Source organism: Gorilla gorilla, chromosome 13, assembly GCF_029281585.2.
Source record: "Gorilla gorilla gorilla isolate KB3781 chromosome 13, NHGRI_mGorGor1-v2.1_pri, whole genome shotgun sequence".
NCBI classification, from domain to species: domain Eukaryota; kingdom Metazoa; phylum Chordata; class Mammalia; order Primates; family Hominidae; genus Gorilla; species Gorilla gorilla.
The window spans coordinates 107600189-107616764 of record NC_073237.2 but is presented as its reverse complement, the minus strand read 5'-3'; the positions used below and the strand labels follow the sequence as shown (position 1 = coordinate 107616764).

The following is a 16576-nucleotide window of genomic DNA, read 5'->3' as shown; positions in this document are numbered from 1 at the left end:
TTCCTCTGTTCACTATTTGATCTTTAACTTGCCTAAACTTCTCTAATAACTTACTCTCTTTACCTCTAATATTGCTGTTTCTTCTTCATTCATTATTTTTCCCTCTTTCAGCAGTAGACTTGCACCTTCCTGGGTGCCCATAGGATGTTTACTAAGCATTGAGAATTTGGAAACATAAATTCTAGTCTAAACTTTGTAGCCCTAGGCAAGTCACTTGTGTATGCCTTACTTTTCTCCTTTATCATATCTGGATAGTGTTAACCTCTCCTTCAGCACAGTTGTTAGATTAAAATACCTTCATAGATACGAAGGGTGATTACAAAGTTAAAGAACTGCACGTATAAAATTTTCTACTGCTTAGACACAATTTTAAAAACCTTAGAAATTTGTTTAGTCAGTTCCTTTATTTAGTGGATGGAGAACCTCAGGCTCAAGAAGGCTGGATGACTTGCCCAGAGCCATACTATGCTGATTTCTTAACTGTTATCTGAATTTCTCACCTGTAGTGTGGTGCTGGTTCCCCTGGTAAATTGTTGAGAGTAGGTCAAAAGAAATTAGAGTTAGACTTGATGTTTGCCTTTGTTATAGCTACGGATTATTTTTTTTTAAAGTTCTTTAGTTTGGAAGTGAAAGTCTTTTATGGGTGTTTGTGCGGATTATTCCTAATTAATTGAATGTGCCGAGTGACTTTAATTTCTCTTCTTTAGGCTGCGATGGATAGTGCTCGGCTTAGTGCTGCCAAATCTTCTCCAATGATGGAAACAATCAACATGGTGAGTGTCTTAAATAATAATGAGAGGGTTTGTTTGCTTACCTGAAAGTGTAATTCTTCAAAGTCTTCAGGCTACGTTAAATGAAGCAGAGACTTATGGGATGAGTCAAGCAGCTGTTGTGACTCCAGTTTTTTCTTAGTATATTTCTCTTTTCTTCTCTGTTACTAAGTGGAATAAATAATTCCCCAAATACCAGAAACAGTTGGTCCAAATTTGTATTACAAGAGACAACAACATATCAAGAGCTCTCTATAAATTTACATCTGTAGTCTTTTGATCTGCCTATTTAGAAAGGTTCAGAGTTGTGCCTGTGCCTAATAGTTATCTTTGGGAGGAACTAGGAAAGTTATAAGCTGTGGAGGTATTTAATGAAGTAGGTAACATAAAGGTATGTGAAGAGATTGGGCAATGTCGATATGTTGTTTTAGGCATAGGAAGGCATTTGCAGTAAAGGGCTGCTTGGCACTCTGAGGTTCTGATTTCTAAAGTTCCTGGAGTCTTGGTAAAGTTACTCTGTTGTGCATTCCCTGTAGTGGTTAGTTAGCTATGATTGTGTTTACTGGAAATTAGTTTGCTAAGCAGATCTGTACCTTTAGCAGGACTCTGAAGGTATAGATCCAACCCCTAAAAAAACTGAAGTGTACAAAAAACTATGTTAAACTGGTGAAGAGAAGTAGCTATTTTTTAGTGCCTGCTGGGGGAGTATTACCAAAATTTGGTCTAAGAATGTTATGTCTTAGTTGGATTATTGGGGGGAAATAAAAATTTAAAGAAATAGGAATAGTTAGTGAATACCATTTAGTTATATTCATTAGTAATAGAAAACATGTTAATTGCATTTTCAAAAATAAAGGCCAGCAATTTATAGGAAAAGTCATCTAAGAAGTTGACTCATTAGAGGGGGTTTGGTAGGGTAGGCCCACTGTAGAAGATCAATATTTAGTTTAGGTTTTTTATACTAAACATGGATTGATAAAGAGGAAGTAGGCCCAGAAAGATTCTTCATTCTTGAGTAATCATTATTTTTCTTTTTTAGCAAATTGATGTTTTTCATTTTTTTGTTTGTTTTTAGTGTTGAATCACTGATGAATAATTTTTCTGTTTGTAGTACAATAGTGGTTTTAATATTGAAATCAGAGCAGAAGCAAGCAGTGATTTTTCAACTTCATGTCAAATCCAGTGGGTACACATTTGACAAGGGCAGTTTTTAATTGAAGATGTGGTCCTGACTTATTTGCTAAGGCTTACCTTTATATTTGTCCTTTTTCAAAAGTGCCTGCAATACCTTGATGTGTCAGTGCTGGGCGAGCTAGTTCCTAGGTTGTGTGAACTGATCAGAAGTGGTGTAGGTCTTGGAACTAAGGTAAGTGTACTTTCCACAAGAGGAAATGTGCATCTTCATTAGTTCTGGCCATAAGGATATAACAGCCATCATGTTTGAAATTCATGTTTTACCACAAAATCTAATATTATACACTAACCATTTTATTTCTGTGGTTGCACTGGTAACTGAAAACATGTAACTGGTTCAAGAAATAAAACATCTAACTGTTCCAGTAAGTATTATCTTAACTTATTTAGTGGAATCATTTCTGTTCTCTGGTTGCCGTGTACATACCCTCTGGGTTGTCATTCATTAGCAGTTCATGGAAATGCACATCCAGTTATTAGGGCATGGATTGTTTTAGGTGGCAATTGCATTTTTCACAGAGGGGTCAGCAGTGTTTGAATAGAAAAATGTCCTAGTTTTCAAGATCTTTGAAGGATCAGACACCCCCCTACCACCCTTTTAACAACAAATTAATAACTCACATTTTTTCTTATGACAAAATTAACACTTGCTGGTATTTTAAAATTTTAGCATTTATAGATTAGGAGAAAGTTAAAATAAAAATTGTCCAGAATTTTGCCATACAGAGATAACTGCTGTTAATATTTTGAAGTGTTTCCTTCCAGTCTTTTCTGCACATGTATCTTCTGCAGTGTCCTCTTCTAATGGCCGTATGATACTCCACTGTATGGATGTAACATCATTTATTTTACTCCATCAAGGAACATCTGATTTGTTTTCAGTTTTTGAAAAAAATAGTAAAGCACTGTGATGAGTGTCTTCAGGCACACCTGAAGATATTTGGTTAAATTTCTGGAAATGGAAATGTTAGCACAGTGATGGACAAGATGACATATTTTGCTTTTCCAGAAGATTGTACCAGTTTTCTTTCTTTTTCACAATGTCCGAGATCACCCATCTTTCTCTTGGAGGTTTAAAAAAAAAATCTCTGCATTACTAGTTTAAGAGTTTGCCTTTTTCTATATTGAGTCCTGGAGGGGGTATTAGGCTTCATGTATTTTATATGTTTAAATTTTTGGCACCTAAGCCAATGGTTTGGTAGGTAGAACATTGTGACCATCAGATTTAGACCTTTGCTTTTGTAACCCTGTAGGGTGGCTGTGCCAGTGTCATTGTGTCATTAACTACTCAGTGTCCTCAGGACCTAACACCTTACTCAGGTGAGTTTGTCAAGGGATGTGTGGTGATATTTTTGCACAGCCCTGTCTTGTGTGACAGAGTTTTAAAAAGGAAAAATACTTATCATTCAGACCTGCTTGTGATGCTGTGTGCCTTTTCTCCCCTCAGTCCCCTGACTCCTTCATTTCTTTGTCTGCAGGAGGTGCAGAGTTTGTCAAGTTTAGCAACTTTTCACTGTTCATAAACATTTGATTATTCCTTAGTGGTATAAGGAGGTAAAAGTATCCTCTTTTCCACAGGACTTACCATTGATAGCTGATTTTACATCAGCATTTTTCTCTTCTTAGATTGGCTTCTAGACTGGACTAGTGTTCTTTATATACCTGGCTCTCATTTTTGCAACTTTTTCCACGATATTCTAGTTTAATTTTAACTTTATATCATGTAAAAGGAAGCAAATGGATATATAAATATAACATTCAGAAATCTAAACTACTGTGGAGTAAATCAGATGTTAATTACAGGGTTAGGTTTGTTTGGGTTCTGGGAACAGAGTGGAACATTTGATCAACCAAGTATCAGATTTTTTTCTCTTTATTTCTGGTAGGTAAACTTATGAGTGCTTTGCTGAGTGGCCTGACAGATCGGAACAGTGTGATTCAGAAATCTTCTGCGTTTGCTATGGGCCATTTAGTTCGGGTGAGTTAAATTTCTTGCTTAGTTAAATAAAACTCTTTGACAGTTATAAAGAAATACTTAGGATTGTTTCTTTTTCAGACCTCACGGGATAGCAGCACTGAAAAACTCCTGCAGAAGCTCAATGGGTGGTATATGGAGAAAGAAGGTACCTTTCTTTTTCTATTTTATGTCATTTTAAATTTAGATGTTAACAGCCCAGTAAAACAGTACAAATTAGGTCTTACCCTCCATGATTTTATGTGATTTGCTAGAAACATTTGTTTCTTTTCTTTTCTTTTTTTTTGAGATGGTGTCTGGCTTTGTCACTGAGGTTGGAGTGCAGTGGTGCTATCTCAGCTAACTGCAACCTCAGCCTCCTGGGCTCAAGCGATTCTTGTGTCTCAGCCTCCTGAGTAGCTGGAAATACAGGCACGTGCCACCACGCCTGGTTAATTTTTGTATTTTTTGTATAGGTGGGGTTTCGCCATGTTGCCCAGGCTGGTCTTAAACTCCCGAGCTCAAGCTATCTGCTCACCTTGGCCTCTCAAAGTGCTGGGATTACAGGTGTAAGCCACCACAACCCAGCCTGCTAGAAACATTTCTAATTGATTTTACCTGTTTGTTTTGCTATTATATGAGTTGAACAATAGCCTGTTTAGATCAGTTACCCTTAAAAACAATAAATATCATAAAGATTTTGGTTTCTCCTTTTCAGAACCTATATACAAGACCTCTTGTGCTTTGACTATTCATGCTATTGGACGATACAGCCCTGATGTATTAAAGAATCATGCAAAAGAAGTCCTGCCTCTGGCATTTTTAGGCATGCATGAAATTGCTGATGAGGAGAAATCCGAAAAAGAAGAATGTAATTTATGGACTGAAGTGTGGCAGGAAAACGTACCTGGTTAGTAGTGTGGCCTGAGTTAAACCTGCTTCTTAGGAATCACAGCTAGAATTTTTTAATTGCATTCGTTATTCATAAACTCCTCTGAAGTTACTTTCCCAGGACCTTAATATGCATCCCATTTAGTTTTAAACCCATCCAAATTGCTCATCCCATTTAGTTTTGAACCCATCCAAATTGCTGAGTTCTCAAGGTTGGCACTCAGGATTTTTGTCTACTCATTCATCACTGCCCACATGAGAGAATATAAACCCTGTGAGCAAGGAGAGCTTTACATTTTTAATTAAGAGTGTGATTTTATGTGGCCTTAGAGTATTTTAGAGTAGTTTTCTAAATGTGTTTTTCACCTTGTCGCATATTAATGGATGATGCCCATTTGTGTGTTACGTTCCTGTGGGCACCCAAGTTCGTAAAGTTCTACTATTGTGAGAATAAGTCACAACACCAACACACTTTCTCTCCCTTTGAGAGAGCGGTGTGTTTTAACAGTTGAGAGTCACTGCTTTTAGACTGTTGGTCACTGACTTTTTTTCAGGTTTAGAAAAATCAGTTAATTTTTCTTGTCACTTAAAAGTTGTTTTAATTTTGCTTTCCTAGGATCCTTTGGTGGCATTCGATTATACCTGCAGGAGTTAATTACTATTACCCAGAAGGCTTTGCAGTCTCAGTCCTGGAAAATGAAAGCCCAGGGTGCAATTGCCATGGCATCAATTGCAAAACAGACTAGCTCTCTAGTACCTCCATATCTCGGAATGATACTGACCGCATTGCTGCAAGGCCTGGCTGGAAGAACGTGGGCAGGAAAGGTAAAGGAACCATTCATACCCAGTTAAAGGGATTCTGACTTCATCTTTCATTTTGCATAATAATAACAATCTGGTTTTGTGTAACTTCCAATGGATTATTTTTGTGAACTAGATTTCCTAGACAGTGGAAGCTTTGGGTAAACCTTGCCTGATTAACTGTGGTATTTCCTCTCAAACTGCAACCCGTGTGGCCTTGCATAATGGACAGTAATGCTGGAGATAGATACATTTTCCATATTCAGCCTTCCAAGTTACGTCTTAAACCAACTTGTCAGCATTTTGTACCTGTTGACCTCATGAACAGATCAGGATTGGGCATAAAAAGATCAGGATTGGGCATATGTGAAATAGAGTAGCAAGGTAGCCTGCCTCTAAACCTGGGGCTGAAGATGCCCATCTCTGGGACCTATGAATTAGTAACAGTTATTTTTTTACACAAGAGCTTTAGTAGGATTCTTACAGTGAACACTCAGTGAGGAACATGAGATTGTGGTAACCTAATGATCTTTATGTTGTAAAGGTCAATAGTGGCCCATGCAGGAATGAAGTAGTACCGGACTGGGAGTCAGACATCATTCCAATTCTGTGGTTGACACTGTTTTCTGTGAGACCTGGGTCAAATCAGTTCTTTAGGCTTCTATGAAATGGAGGTGAAGATAATTATCCTACGTCCATGGTTTGGAGTAAAACTTGGTGGATGTGCTTAAAATTATGCATTAAAGATAAGGTGACTGTTGTTAATTTTTGTTGTCATAGTTATCAAAAATTCCTAAGGTAATTGTAATCATGGTGTAGAGAGTGTAAATGACATGTTTGGGCTTAACAGTATTTCCTCATCTTTCAACCCCTTAGGAGGAGCTATTGAAAGCCATTGCCTGTGTGGTGACAGCTTGCAGGTAAATAATTCTTTCAATGAAGATGCCATTTCTTAAACTGAACCCGAAAACTGCAGCCTTTATTAACTTCTGATGCTTTTGTATGGACCCTGTAGTGCAGAGCTGGAAAAGTCTGTGCCCAATCAACCCAGCACAAATGAAATTCTTCAAGCTGTTCTGAAGGAATGTAGCAAAGAGAATCTCAAATACAAGATTGTAGCAATCAGCTGTGCAGCTGATATCTTGAAGGCCACCAAAGAGGACAGATTCCAGGAGTTTTCTGACATTGTCATACCTCTCATCAAGAAGGTAATACCAGCTGTATCCTCAGTTCTGGTTTATACTTTAAAAAGAAAAAGTTAAAAAATTGTTTTCCCCTATGTCCTGATTATTAGGATTAGTTTAGCTGCAAGTAGCAGAGAAATTCCAAAATATGGCCTTAAACAAGATAGTCAATGCTATGTTTCTCACAAAGCGTTGGGAGCATCACAAAGTGTTCAGGTATTCCATTTCTTTACAGCTCTGAACTCTGCCATTTCTAGGGTGTGGTCATCATCCTCATGGTCCACAGTGTGTTTGTGTTCTAGGCAGGAATGCAGAGGAGATGAAGCAAGGATGAAGGATCACAGTGGGCATGCCATGTCTCTCTTGAGGAGAGTTCCTGGGCACCGCTAGATGGCACTTTGACTTATAGCCATCCTGTTGGTCAGTACTTAGCCACACCTGGCAGCAGACTGAGTCTTCATTCTGGGTGTCCATTTGCCCTCCATGGGAGAAGGGGAGAGTGGATTTGGTAGTGAATGAACAGTTTATGTCATAATAAGCTTTGCCTTGGCTAATAAGCTAAGCCACCCCAGCCATCCTAGAGTGAAGGCAAGAAGCTCAGTGTGCCATGTGAATTGCCTCTGCCATATAGTGTAGGATTTGGGTCAAAAAAAGACTCAAGTTTCATGTGGAAAATGGAATACTCATTTTTAAAAGTTGGGCACTGGTCCCCGCCCCCCCCCCCCAAAAAAGGGTGTGGTTTCCCTGTTTATTTGTGAAACATGAAATATTTTAAGTAACATTCTTATTTCTTATTGCTCCTAAATTGCAGTTGTTTTCTTTCAGTAATAAGGCTATTTAAGTAATTTCCATTACAAACATAGTGATAGCATATGGATTTGGGAGACTTGTGTTTTAAGTTGATTACATCACTAGCAAGCTGGACCAGTTGCTTCTCTTAGCCTCTGTTTCTCTATCAAGAAAGAGTTTGGATTTAGATCATTACTGAGTTTCTTCCATCTTTAAAATCTGATTCTAAGGCAAGTCTTTTCATGTTATGCTCAAAAGACTACATATGCAGTATTTTTTAGCTTTTGTTTACAGATGCCTGTAAAGTATTGCCTAAATTTATTAGAGATACAGTATTCTGGTTATAAATTCTTGTTGTAAATAGGGAAGCTTACGGTAGAGAATTTATCATTTAACTCTTGGTTAATACCTCCTGCCCTGGTTGGTACCCTGATAGCTTTAATAGTATACCTGTAACTTTGAAGAAGAAAATATTACATTTTCTTTTCTTTGATATATCCTAGAACTCACTTGAAAGCAGTGGGGTCCGGACAACCAAAAATGAAGAGGAGAATGAAAAGGAAAAGGAGCTCCAGCTGGAATATCTGCTGGGTGCCTTTGAAAGCCTGGGCAAAGCCTGGCCCCGAAACGCGGAGACCCAACGTAAGCACCAGAAACCGCATTTGAAGTGCTGTAACCAGAGGTTACTTAATGAGAGTGAAGAATTTTCTGTATGACAAATTATAGTTATTGTTTCTTATCGAGCCTGATTGATTAATAATGAGAATTATCCAGTGGAAGTTTTTTGTCTACGTGAGTCTGTGATCTCACCAGTCATTGTACCGCTGTAGCTAGGGCTCCTGTAAGAAAGTATCACAGACTGGGTGGCTTAGCAGAAATTTATTTTCTCACAATTCTGGAGGATAGAAGTCTGAGATTTCGAGATCAAGGCGTCAGCAGGGTTAGTTTCTCCTGAGACCTCTCTCCTTGGCTTGGGAATGGCTGTCTTCTCCCTGTGTCTTCACGTGGTCTTTGGTGTTTCTGTGCCCTAATCACCTCTTCCTATAAGGACACCAGACACACTGGATTAGGGCCCACTCATATGACCTCTTTAAAGGCTCTGTCTTCTATTTAATAATAATACAGTCACATTCTGAGGTACTGGGGGATAGTATTTTAACATACGAATTTTGGGGGCACAGTTCCACCTATAATAACCATGATACATTTTATGCAGATAGTTTGATAGACGAGTTCTACTGATCTCGATGATCATAGCTCTATTCAGAGGAATGCACAAAGTTTATTAGCAGGGTCTCTATCCTGAAATGAATGGTCTTGTTACCAAGTGTTCAGTAAGCAACTGAAATCCCTGTTTCAGTGAAAAACTCATTACTATTTGGACAATTTTCAGAACTGGACATGTATTTCCCAAAGATTAAATGAACAGTAAACCTCTATTATTGGATGAGGTTGCAGTTAGTTTGGAGTCCCCTGACAGGGCCTTAACCTTGGGATGATACTACCCTTTACACTTGATCTTAGCCAAAAGGCCAAGAAGTGATGATGCTACCCTTTAAGCTTGCCTTGTGTTGGGTCCTACAGTGCATCCTGCTGAAGATCTTAGTATTCGTTTTTTTTTGTTTTTTTTTTTTTTTTTTTTTTTGAGACAGGGTCTTGCTTTGTTGCCCAGGCTGGAGTGCAGTGGTGCAGTTCTTGCAGCCTTTACCTCCTGGGCTCAAGTGATCTTCCTGCCTCAGCCTCCCAAGTATTTGGGTCTACAAGTGCATGCCACAACACCCAGCTAATTTTTTTTGAAGAGGTGAGGTCTTGCTATGTTGCCCAGGTTGGTCTCAAACTCCTGGGCTCAAGTGATCCTCCCACTTTGGCCTCCCTCTCAAAGTGCTGGGATTATAGGTATGAGCCTCCATGCCCAGCGACAATATTATTGAATGTTATAAAAAGTACTGTTGATTATTTGTGATTGGATATGTCTAGAATCGGTTCTCTTTGAGCCCTGTCATCCTTTGTGTGAACTTATATATTTGCTATGTTTATAGGAAGGGTTTCCCAGAAGATACAAATTTGCAGGTGGTTTTATTTCTTAATATTATGTTATAGACTGCCATGGAAGTCCACTAATATGATGCCATAAAGAGTATTAACTTTTCCTTGGTAGGTAGAGAAAGCTAAAGTAGGGAATTATATGAGAAAGATGATACAAACATAAAGCAGTTTATTTTAATATAAGACATAGAAGGTTGTTAATAGAAATGTGCATTTATTGAGAACCAAGGCCTTTTCTTTAGGAACTTAACTGTTACACATTGGCTTCTCATATATATCTACAGTTTCTGGGTTTTGTTTCTTTAAAACAGAGAAAGAAATTTCAAGCTCTTATGAGACAATCCTAGTGCAGAATTCTAGATTTTTTATTGCCTCCCCCCATTTTTACATTTGTTTGAGCCCTACTAAATCCTACAGTAATTAAAAATAACTTCGTTGTTGAGTTTTCTGCTGATTCATCAGTTGGCATAATATTAATTATATAGTTATAATTACAGTTGCAGTTGGCATAACAGGTTTATAATAAAGCACTGTTGACTCTTGGTAAACCTGCAATTTGCAGAAGCTTGTGAGCATCTAGAGAGGAGCTTCTGGCCTCCAGAGTTCTTTCTGTGGCTGTCATTCAGGGAGTTTTGAGGGGCAAAGGGAGTGTGGTTAAAGTGCTTTCTCAGTTCCATGGAGAACCATATGCCTTGAAAGTGAATATTTGTGAACAATTATATTGCACCTTTGTGGGGGCAGTTTCTGATCAAGGAAATTTGTTTGGGGATTGAGTACAAAGTCATGCTGAAGTTTTTGGGGAAATTTCAATGGCTTTAATTAAAAGTATTTATTGTTTTATTTCTCTTTTTCCTGCTTTTCTCTCTCTTATCCTCCCCACCTTCTCTCTTTCTCTTTCCCTCTGCCTTTCTCTTGCTCTCTCTGCCTGTCCCTCATTTATTCCATCTCTTGCTCTTTTATACTGTCTCCTGCTCTGTCCCACCTTGTCTTTTTTTCCCAGGTTGTTATCGTCAGGAGCTGTGCAAATTGATGTGTGAACGGCTAAAACTCAGCACGTGGAAAGTGCAGCTAGGAGTCCTGCAGTCAATGAATGCCTTTTTTCAGGGGTAAATTGCTTCGTGGCTCAGTTTTTTATTTTGTTCCTCCCCACAGCATTTTATGTATAATCAATGGAATTTTTATACATTTAAAAACTGGTAGCTAAAGTGACAGTGATACATACAGATAGAAATTGTGACAGGAAAGTTTTAGACTGTTTCTTAATAATTGGCATTTGTACCTTGCTTTCTGATTTGTATAGGTTAATGCTTTTGGAAGAAGAACATGCCGATCCTGAGGCTTTGGCTGAAATTCTGCTTGAAACTTGTAAATCAATCACATATTCTTTAGGTGAGTGTAGTAAACTAAAACTGATGAGGGAGTCCTAATTTTAAAGTTAAGGAGCTGAGCTTCAAATATTTCCTACTTTGTCTTAGGAACTAAATTTCTGAAATAGCTACTGGACTCTGCTACTTATTATATACTCCATGTGTACCCCTTAACTGGAATATTTAAATCTGGAACTATAACAGGATTTTAGCATCTAGTTTAGAAAAACCTTCGTGACAAGTATTTTTACAAAATTGTTACTTGAAAGTAATTTCAAACTTACAGAATGGTTGCAACGACAGTAAATGTAATACTCTGCAATATGTATACACTTTATGCAGAATCATTTAACATTTTGTGCCATTTGCTTTGTCATTTGGACTTCTGTATACGTGTTTTTCTCCTGAACCATTTGAAAGTATGTTGCTTACTTCAGGCCCCCTTGTTCCTCAATTATTTAGTGTGCCACGGTACAGTTGTCAACTTTAGGTAGTAAACATGGATGCAGTTTTTTAAATCAAATGTTTATCGTTCATATTCTAGTTTGTTCAGTTGATTCGGTAATGTTCTTTATTTTTATTTTTATTTTTTTTGAGTTGGAGTCTTGCTCTGTCACTCAGGTTGGAGTGCAGTGGTGCGATCTCAGCTCATTGCAACCTCTACCTTCCAGGTTCAAGCAGTCCTCCTGCCTCAGTCTCCCAAGTAGCTGGGATTACAAGTGTGCACTGTCACGCCCAGCTAATTTTTGTATTTTTGTAGAGACAGGGCTTCACGAAGTTGGCCAGGCTGGTCTCAAAACTCCTGAGCTCAAGCAGTCCACCTGCCTTGGCCTCCCAAAGTACTGGAGTTATAGGTGTGGGCCACCACACCCAGCCAGTAATGTTCTTTATAGGATTTTTTCCCCCTCCCCTCCATTAGGGAATCCAGTCCAGGATGATGATGATGATGATGATGATGATGATGATGATGATGATGATGATAATGGTTATTATTATTTTTGAGACAGGGTCTTGCTCTGTCACCCAGGCTGGAGTGCAGTGGCGTGATCTTGGCTCACTGCAACTCCGCCTTCTGGGTTTAAGTGATTCTCCTGCCTCAGTTTCCCAAGTAACTGGAATTACAGGTGTGTGCCATCATGCCTGGCTAATTTTTGTATTTTTAGTAGAGACGGGGTCTCACCATGTTGGCTAGGCTGGTCTTGAACTCCTGACCTCAAGTGATCTGCCCACCTTGGCCTCCAGGATTATTTATTGAATTTTATTGTCATATATTTTTAGTCTCCTTCAATCTGGAATATTTTGTCAGCCTTTCTTTGTCTTAGGACATTGACAATTTTGAAGAATAAAGTCCCCCCGACTTCCCTTTTTGAAAAAACAGAATGTTTCTCATTTGGTGTTTGATGTTTTCTCATGATTATATCCAGGTTGTGAATTCCCAGTTGGGATACATACATAAGTGATGTGTCCTCACATTAAGAGGCACACAGTGTCCATCTGTCATCATTTGTGATGTTAATTTTGATTACCTGGTCAAGGTACTATCAGTTTTTCTCTACTGGATAGTTACTGTGTTTTCTTTTTGTGTCTAATAAGTAGCCTGTGGGAACAGATCTTAAGATCATTCAAGTAATTTGTTTCTCTTCTTTAAAATTTCTTCTCTATATTTAGCATGCATTGATGATTCTTCCCTGAACCAATTTTTACTAAGATGATTTTGCAACTCTAGCACTTTGTCCACATTCACCATTTGATAGTTGGAATTCTGTTGTAAGCAAGATTCTTCTCTTCTGCCCATGTTTTTATTTATCTGTTACTGGCATTGATTCATGGAATCTTTCCCCCTTCAAATGGTTTATAATTTAATTTTTTAAATCTAATTCGTTATTCCAGTTGTCCCAGATTTGGCCAGTGGAAGCCCTTTCAAGCTGCCTCCTGTGTCCTTTTGACAGGTCACCGTCACTCTTTGTAGCACTTTTGTACTTTGTAGCATAACAAGATGATAAGGCCCATCTCATGCCTACCCTGCTTTGGGCTTGGTTGTGTGTTGATTTTTTTGGTAGACAATTTCACCATGAACCAGACGCCATGTCAAAGAGTGGATGCCAAGGAAGCATGTTTCATTCGCAGTTGTTGGCAGCAGCATCCTTTTATGGATAAAGAACAGGCAGCCAACAGACCTCTCTTTGCTGGGTTCCAGGTGTCCCTGATCGGCTTAAACACTGGGTCGTATAATGTTCTTTGGTAAAATGAGGAGGGTCATGTAGACCTAAGGATCGTTCTTATCCGTGATACGAAGATGATTTTGTGTTTGAGATAGTTTTTTCATCTCCCACTTCTAAAATGGATCATTTAAATATTGCCATTTGTTGTGGTGATTGGTATACTTGGCTGACAGGTTTTTGTTTTTCCAAAGTAAAGACTGTGGACATTAGCACACATTTCAAGTATTTGATATTTAGCAAAGGGAAGCTTTCTTTAAAAAAAAAAAATCAGATGTACCCTTCCCTAGAGTTGTAATTTCTGGACATCTTTCTTTCAGCAACACAAATTTAATCTTGGAGGTTGTATTTTTCAGGCAGGCCATATGAACTGTATGATATTTCTTTTTAGAAAATAAGACCTACTCATCTGTGAGAACAGAAGCTTTATCTGTGATAGAATTGCTGCTTAAAAAACTTGAAGGTAAGTTGTTGTTAGTTCTGACTGGGGGACCACAAAGCCATGTGGCATATGTTTTAGAAATTTTTTGTTTCGTTTTTGCTTATACTCTTAAGCATATACTCTGAAATACAAATCAGTATGTATGCACATGCAAGAAGAATGGACAAAGCCAAAACTATTAAATTTTACTAAATATTTAAATTTGATACACTTTTATATATTTTTAATATATTATTAAGCTATAGGTGTCTTAAAGTAATAAAGTTTTTGTTTTCATCGTGAATCCTGATTTAATCTTGGTTAATTACAGGAATTGGTTGACAGTGGCATGTGTACATGTAAATAAGCAGAACGACACACTGAAAAGTGGAGTTGGAAAAACATTTTTAACAGTTATCTACCTGAGTCATCAAATCTGATAGTAGCGATTTTCTTAATCCTATTTCTTCTCCCCTAACCTCTTTTTCTTCTAATGGTCTATGAGTGGGCGGGGTGGGGGGAGCTGTTAGCATTTTCTCCAGTGGTGTATCTGTTACTGACTTCAGAAGGAGGACCCTCTTCTTTTTTCTCTCTCTCTCTCAAATTGTTTTCACGGATTAAGAATGTAGAAGATGGAAACGTTTTTCCTGCAACCTTGTGTATTTGCTCTTTCTACTTCTCTATCTTTGCTTAGCAATTAAAACATCTCTCTTAGGGCTCCATCAAACAGAACTTTTAGACTGAGTAACACTAAACATCTCCCAATCCCTTTTTTCCTTGTTGAGATAAAAGAGCTAGGCACTTAGTCGTATTACCGAATTCTCAGTTTGCCAGATAGGTACTAATATAGTCCAGATGAGGAAAATGAGGCTGAAGGCAAGCTAAACTTGCTTGAAGCCACGTTGCTAGGAAGTGGCAGAACCTTGTAAACAAGATTTAAGATTTGATATACTTTCTTATTTTCTAAAAATTTCAGTGTGCATGTAGTTCTCAGATGCTTTCCTCGAAGAAAAGGGAGTGTCATCTATTTATCTGACCTTGCAATTACGACATTTCTTAGAAGTTCTTTTTTTTTTTTTTAACTGACCGTATCTTATGAAATGATCTTGCGATGGTGTTGTTGAAATGACTTTTTTGCTGCAGAGTGCCTTGCCCTGATAATTCCTTCTTCCTACTATGCTTCAGTGTAATTATTTCTCTTACTCCCACTGATACTGGGGGAAGGAGAGGAAACTCCCTGATGTGCCTCTACGTTACTGTCAAGAATTAGGTTTTGAGACACGTATTGACAGTATATAATGATAATTATATACTGATCTGTTATCAAGAGGTTGCTTTGCATTTATTTGGGGGATAGGATATTTTTTAATTTTTTTCTTGCTTGTTCTATAAGGATTCTTTGGGGTTTTTTCTTTTTGCTTTGTTTTTTGTTTTTTTTTTGTTTTTTTTTCATGCAGAATCTAAACAGTGGGAATGTTTGACATCTGAATGCAGAGTGCTCCTAATTGAGTCTTTAGCTACTATGGAGCCAGACAGCAGACCTGAACTGCAGGAGAAAGCAGCGTTACTGAAGAAAACACTTGAAAATCTGGAATAAATTAGAAGGGGAAGAAACAAACAAGTGCCATGTTCATTGGGGGTTGAAGTGGTGGTGGTCTTTGAAAAACCAAGTGGGAAAGAGTAAAGATTAATCTGTAGCATGCATCATTCCTTGGCTGAAATAAAAAGAAAAAGCCTTAAATTTTGTTCCTTATTAGCTTTATTTTACTTTATGTTTTTAAAGTATCTGGGCTGAGTGAGCTTAATGGAACCTTGGATGTTTGAGGGGTGGTTGTAAAGGAAACTGGCAGAAATAGTTACTAGAAGAGTTCAAGCTGTTATTAAAGGAATTAATAGACAGAGTTGCAGAGCAAGCTGGATAAAAATCTTAGAACTGCATTCAAATTAGTTATTTCAGGAAGGGGCCCTATAAATAACTTATTTTAACCTCCCTCTTACACCTGAAGAAATAGGAAGCTGTGTCATCTCAGAGGCTTTCTGAGGCCTGTGCCAAAGTCAGAACCCAGGTGTTTAATGTCTGGCCCTGGATACTTTCTTTTATGGCCATCTGCCAAATCAGTGCTAACCCCGGCTTACCCAAGAAACTTCCAAGATGAGGTACATTTAGGGTGGCACACAACAGTCTTTGTGCCAGAACTAAACTGACCCTTATCATTGGGTTTCTGAAAGTCAGAAGCTAAACATTGTCTTGTCATGTGTTTAGATGGTTGATTTGGAGAAAATGATTGTTTAGCATCTTTACAGATGGAGAGGACAGATTCAGTCTCCTTCAGATAATTCCAATCGTCTTCCTTTTACAGGCGGATAAAGTAGATTAGGACAAGATCACACATTCTATCTGTGTCTGTGGCTGCATATTTTGCAAAACCAGAAACAAAATCGCAGACTGCCTTGGTTTAGACCATTTATAATGTCAAAGCTGTAATGACAAATTTCTGTTCACTTTTATGCTACCAGTATGACTTTATAGGGGAGAAGGAAAGCCTTTTAATTAGCCACCTGGGAATTACTCTTTTAAAAAATGCCTTTTCTCAAAATAACATGATACCACTCCAAGTAAATCATTGCCACTAGGGGTTTTCCTCCTTCCTTCTGTTGCCCATGCCCCTGCCTGAAAGTGTAGGGTAAGAGGAAAAACAAGTAAAACCTTAGTGTTTATGGTAAACTGAGAACTCTGTAGCTTACCTTGGATTCCAGAGCAGAAGACTGGTTTACATTCAGTACTCATCCTTATTGACATTAACACCAGGAATCTCCATGTTTATTATTTTTCGTGGAAACTCCATGTTTATTATTTTTGGTGGTCTCTATTGACCAATGTATTTCAAACTTTTTTGACTGCAAGTCATAATAAAAATAACTTTTTACATCACGACCCAG

The 16576-nt window shown here is 38.0% G+C and overlaps 1 protein-coding gene across 4 annotated transcripts in view; it reads left to right on the top strand.

Annotated features, from left to right (window-relative positions):
• ECPAS (Ecm29 proteasome adaptor and scaffold) overlaps window positions 1–15377 on the top strand; it is a 122961-nt gene extending 107584 nt beyond the window's left edge. For all 4 annotated transcript variants that reach the window (XM_019033872.4, XM_063696991.1, XM_031014477.3 and 1 more), the window contains 14 exons: window positions 708–773; window positions 2047–2136; window positions 3218–3284; window positions 3851–3942; window positions 4021–4087; window positions 4637–4828; window positions 5426–5634; window positions 6487–6530; window positions 6626–6818; window positions 8087–8225; window positions 10630–10735; window positions 10930–11018; window positions 13607–13678; window positions 15094–15377. In XM_019033872.4, the coding sequence (XP_018889417.2) occupies window positions 708–773; window positions 2047–2136; window positions 3218–3284; window positions 3851–3942; window positions 4021–4087; window positions 4637–4828; window positions 5426–5634; window positions 6487–6530; window positions 6626–6818; window positions 8087–8225; window positions 10630–10735; window positions 10930–11018; window positions 13607–13678; window positions 15094–15233 (1566 nt within the window). In that variant the 3' untranslated portion in view covers window positions 15234–15377. The remainder of the gene's footprint in view (window positions 1–707; window positions 774–2046; window positions 2137–3217; window positions 3285–3850; window positions 3943–4020; window positions 4088–4636; window positions 4829–5425; window positions 5635–6486; window positions 6531–6625; window positions 6819–8086; window positions 8226–10629; window positions 10736–10929; window positions 11019–13606; window positions 13679–15093) is intronic.
• The last annotated feature ends 1199 nt before the right edge of the window (window positions 15378–16576 follow it).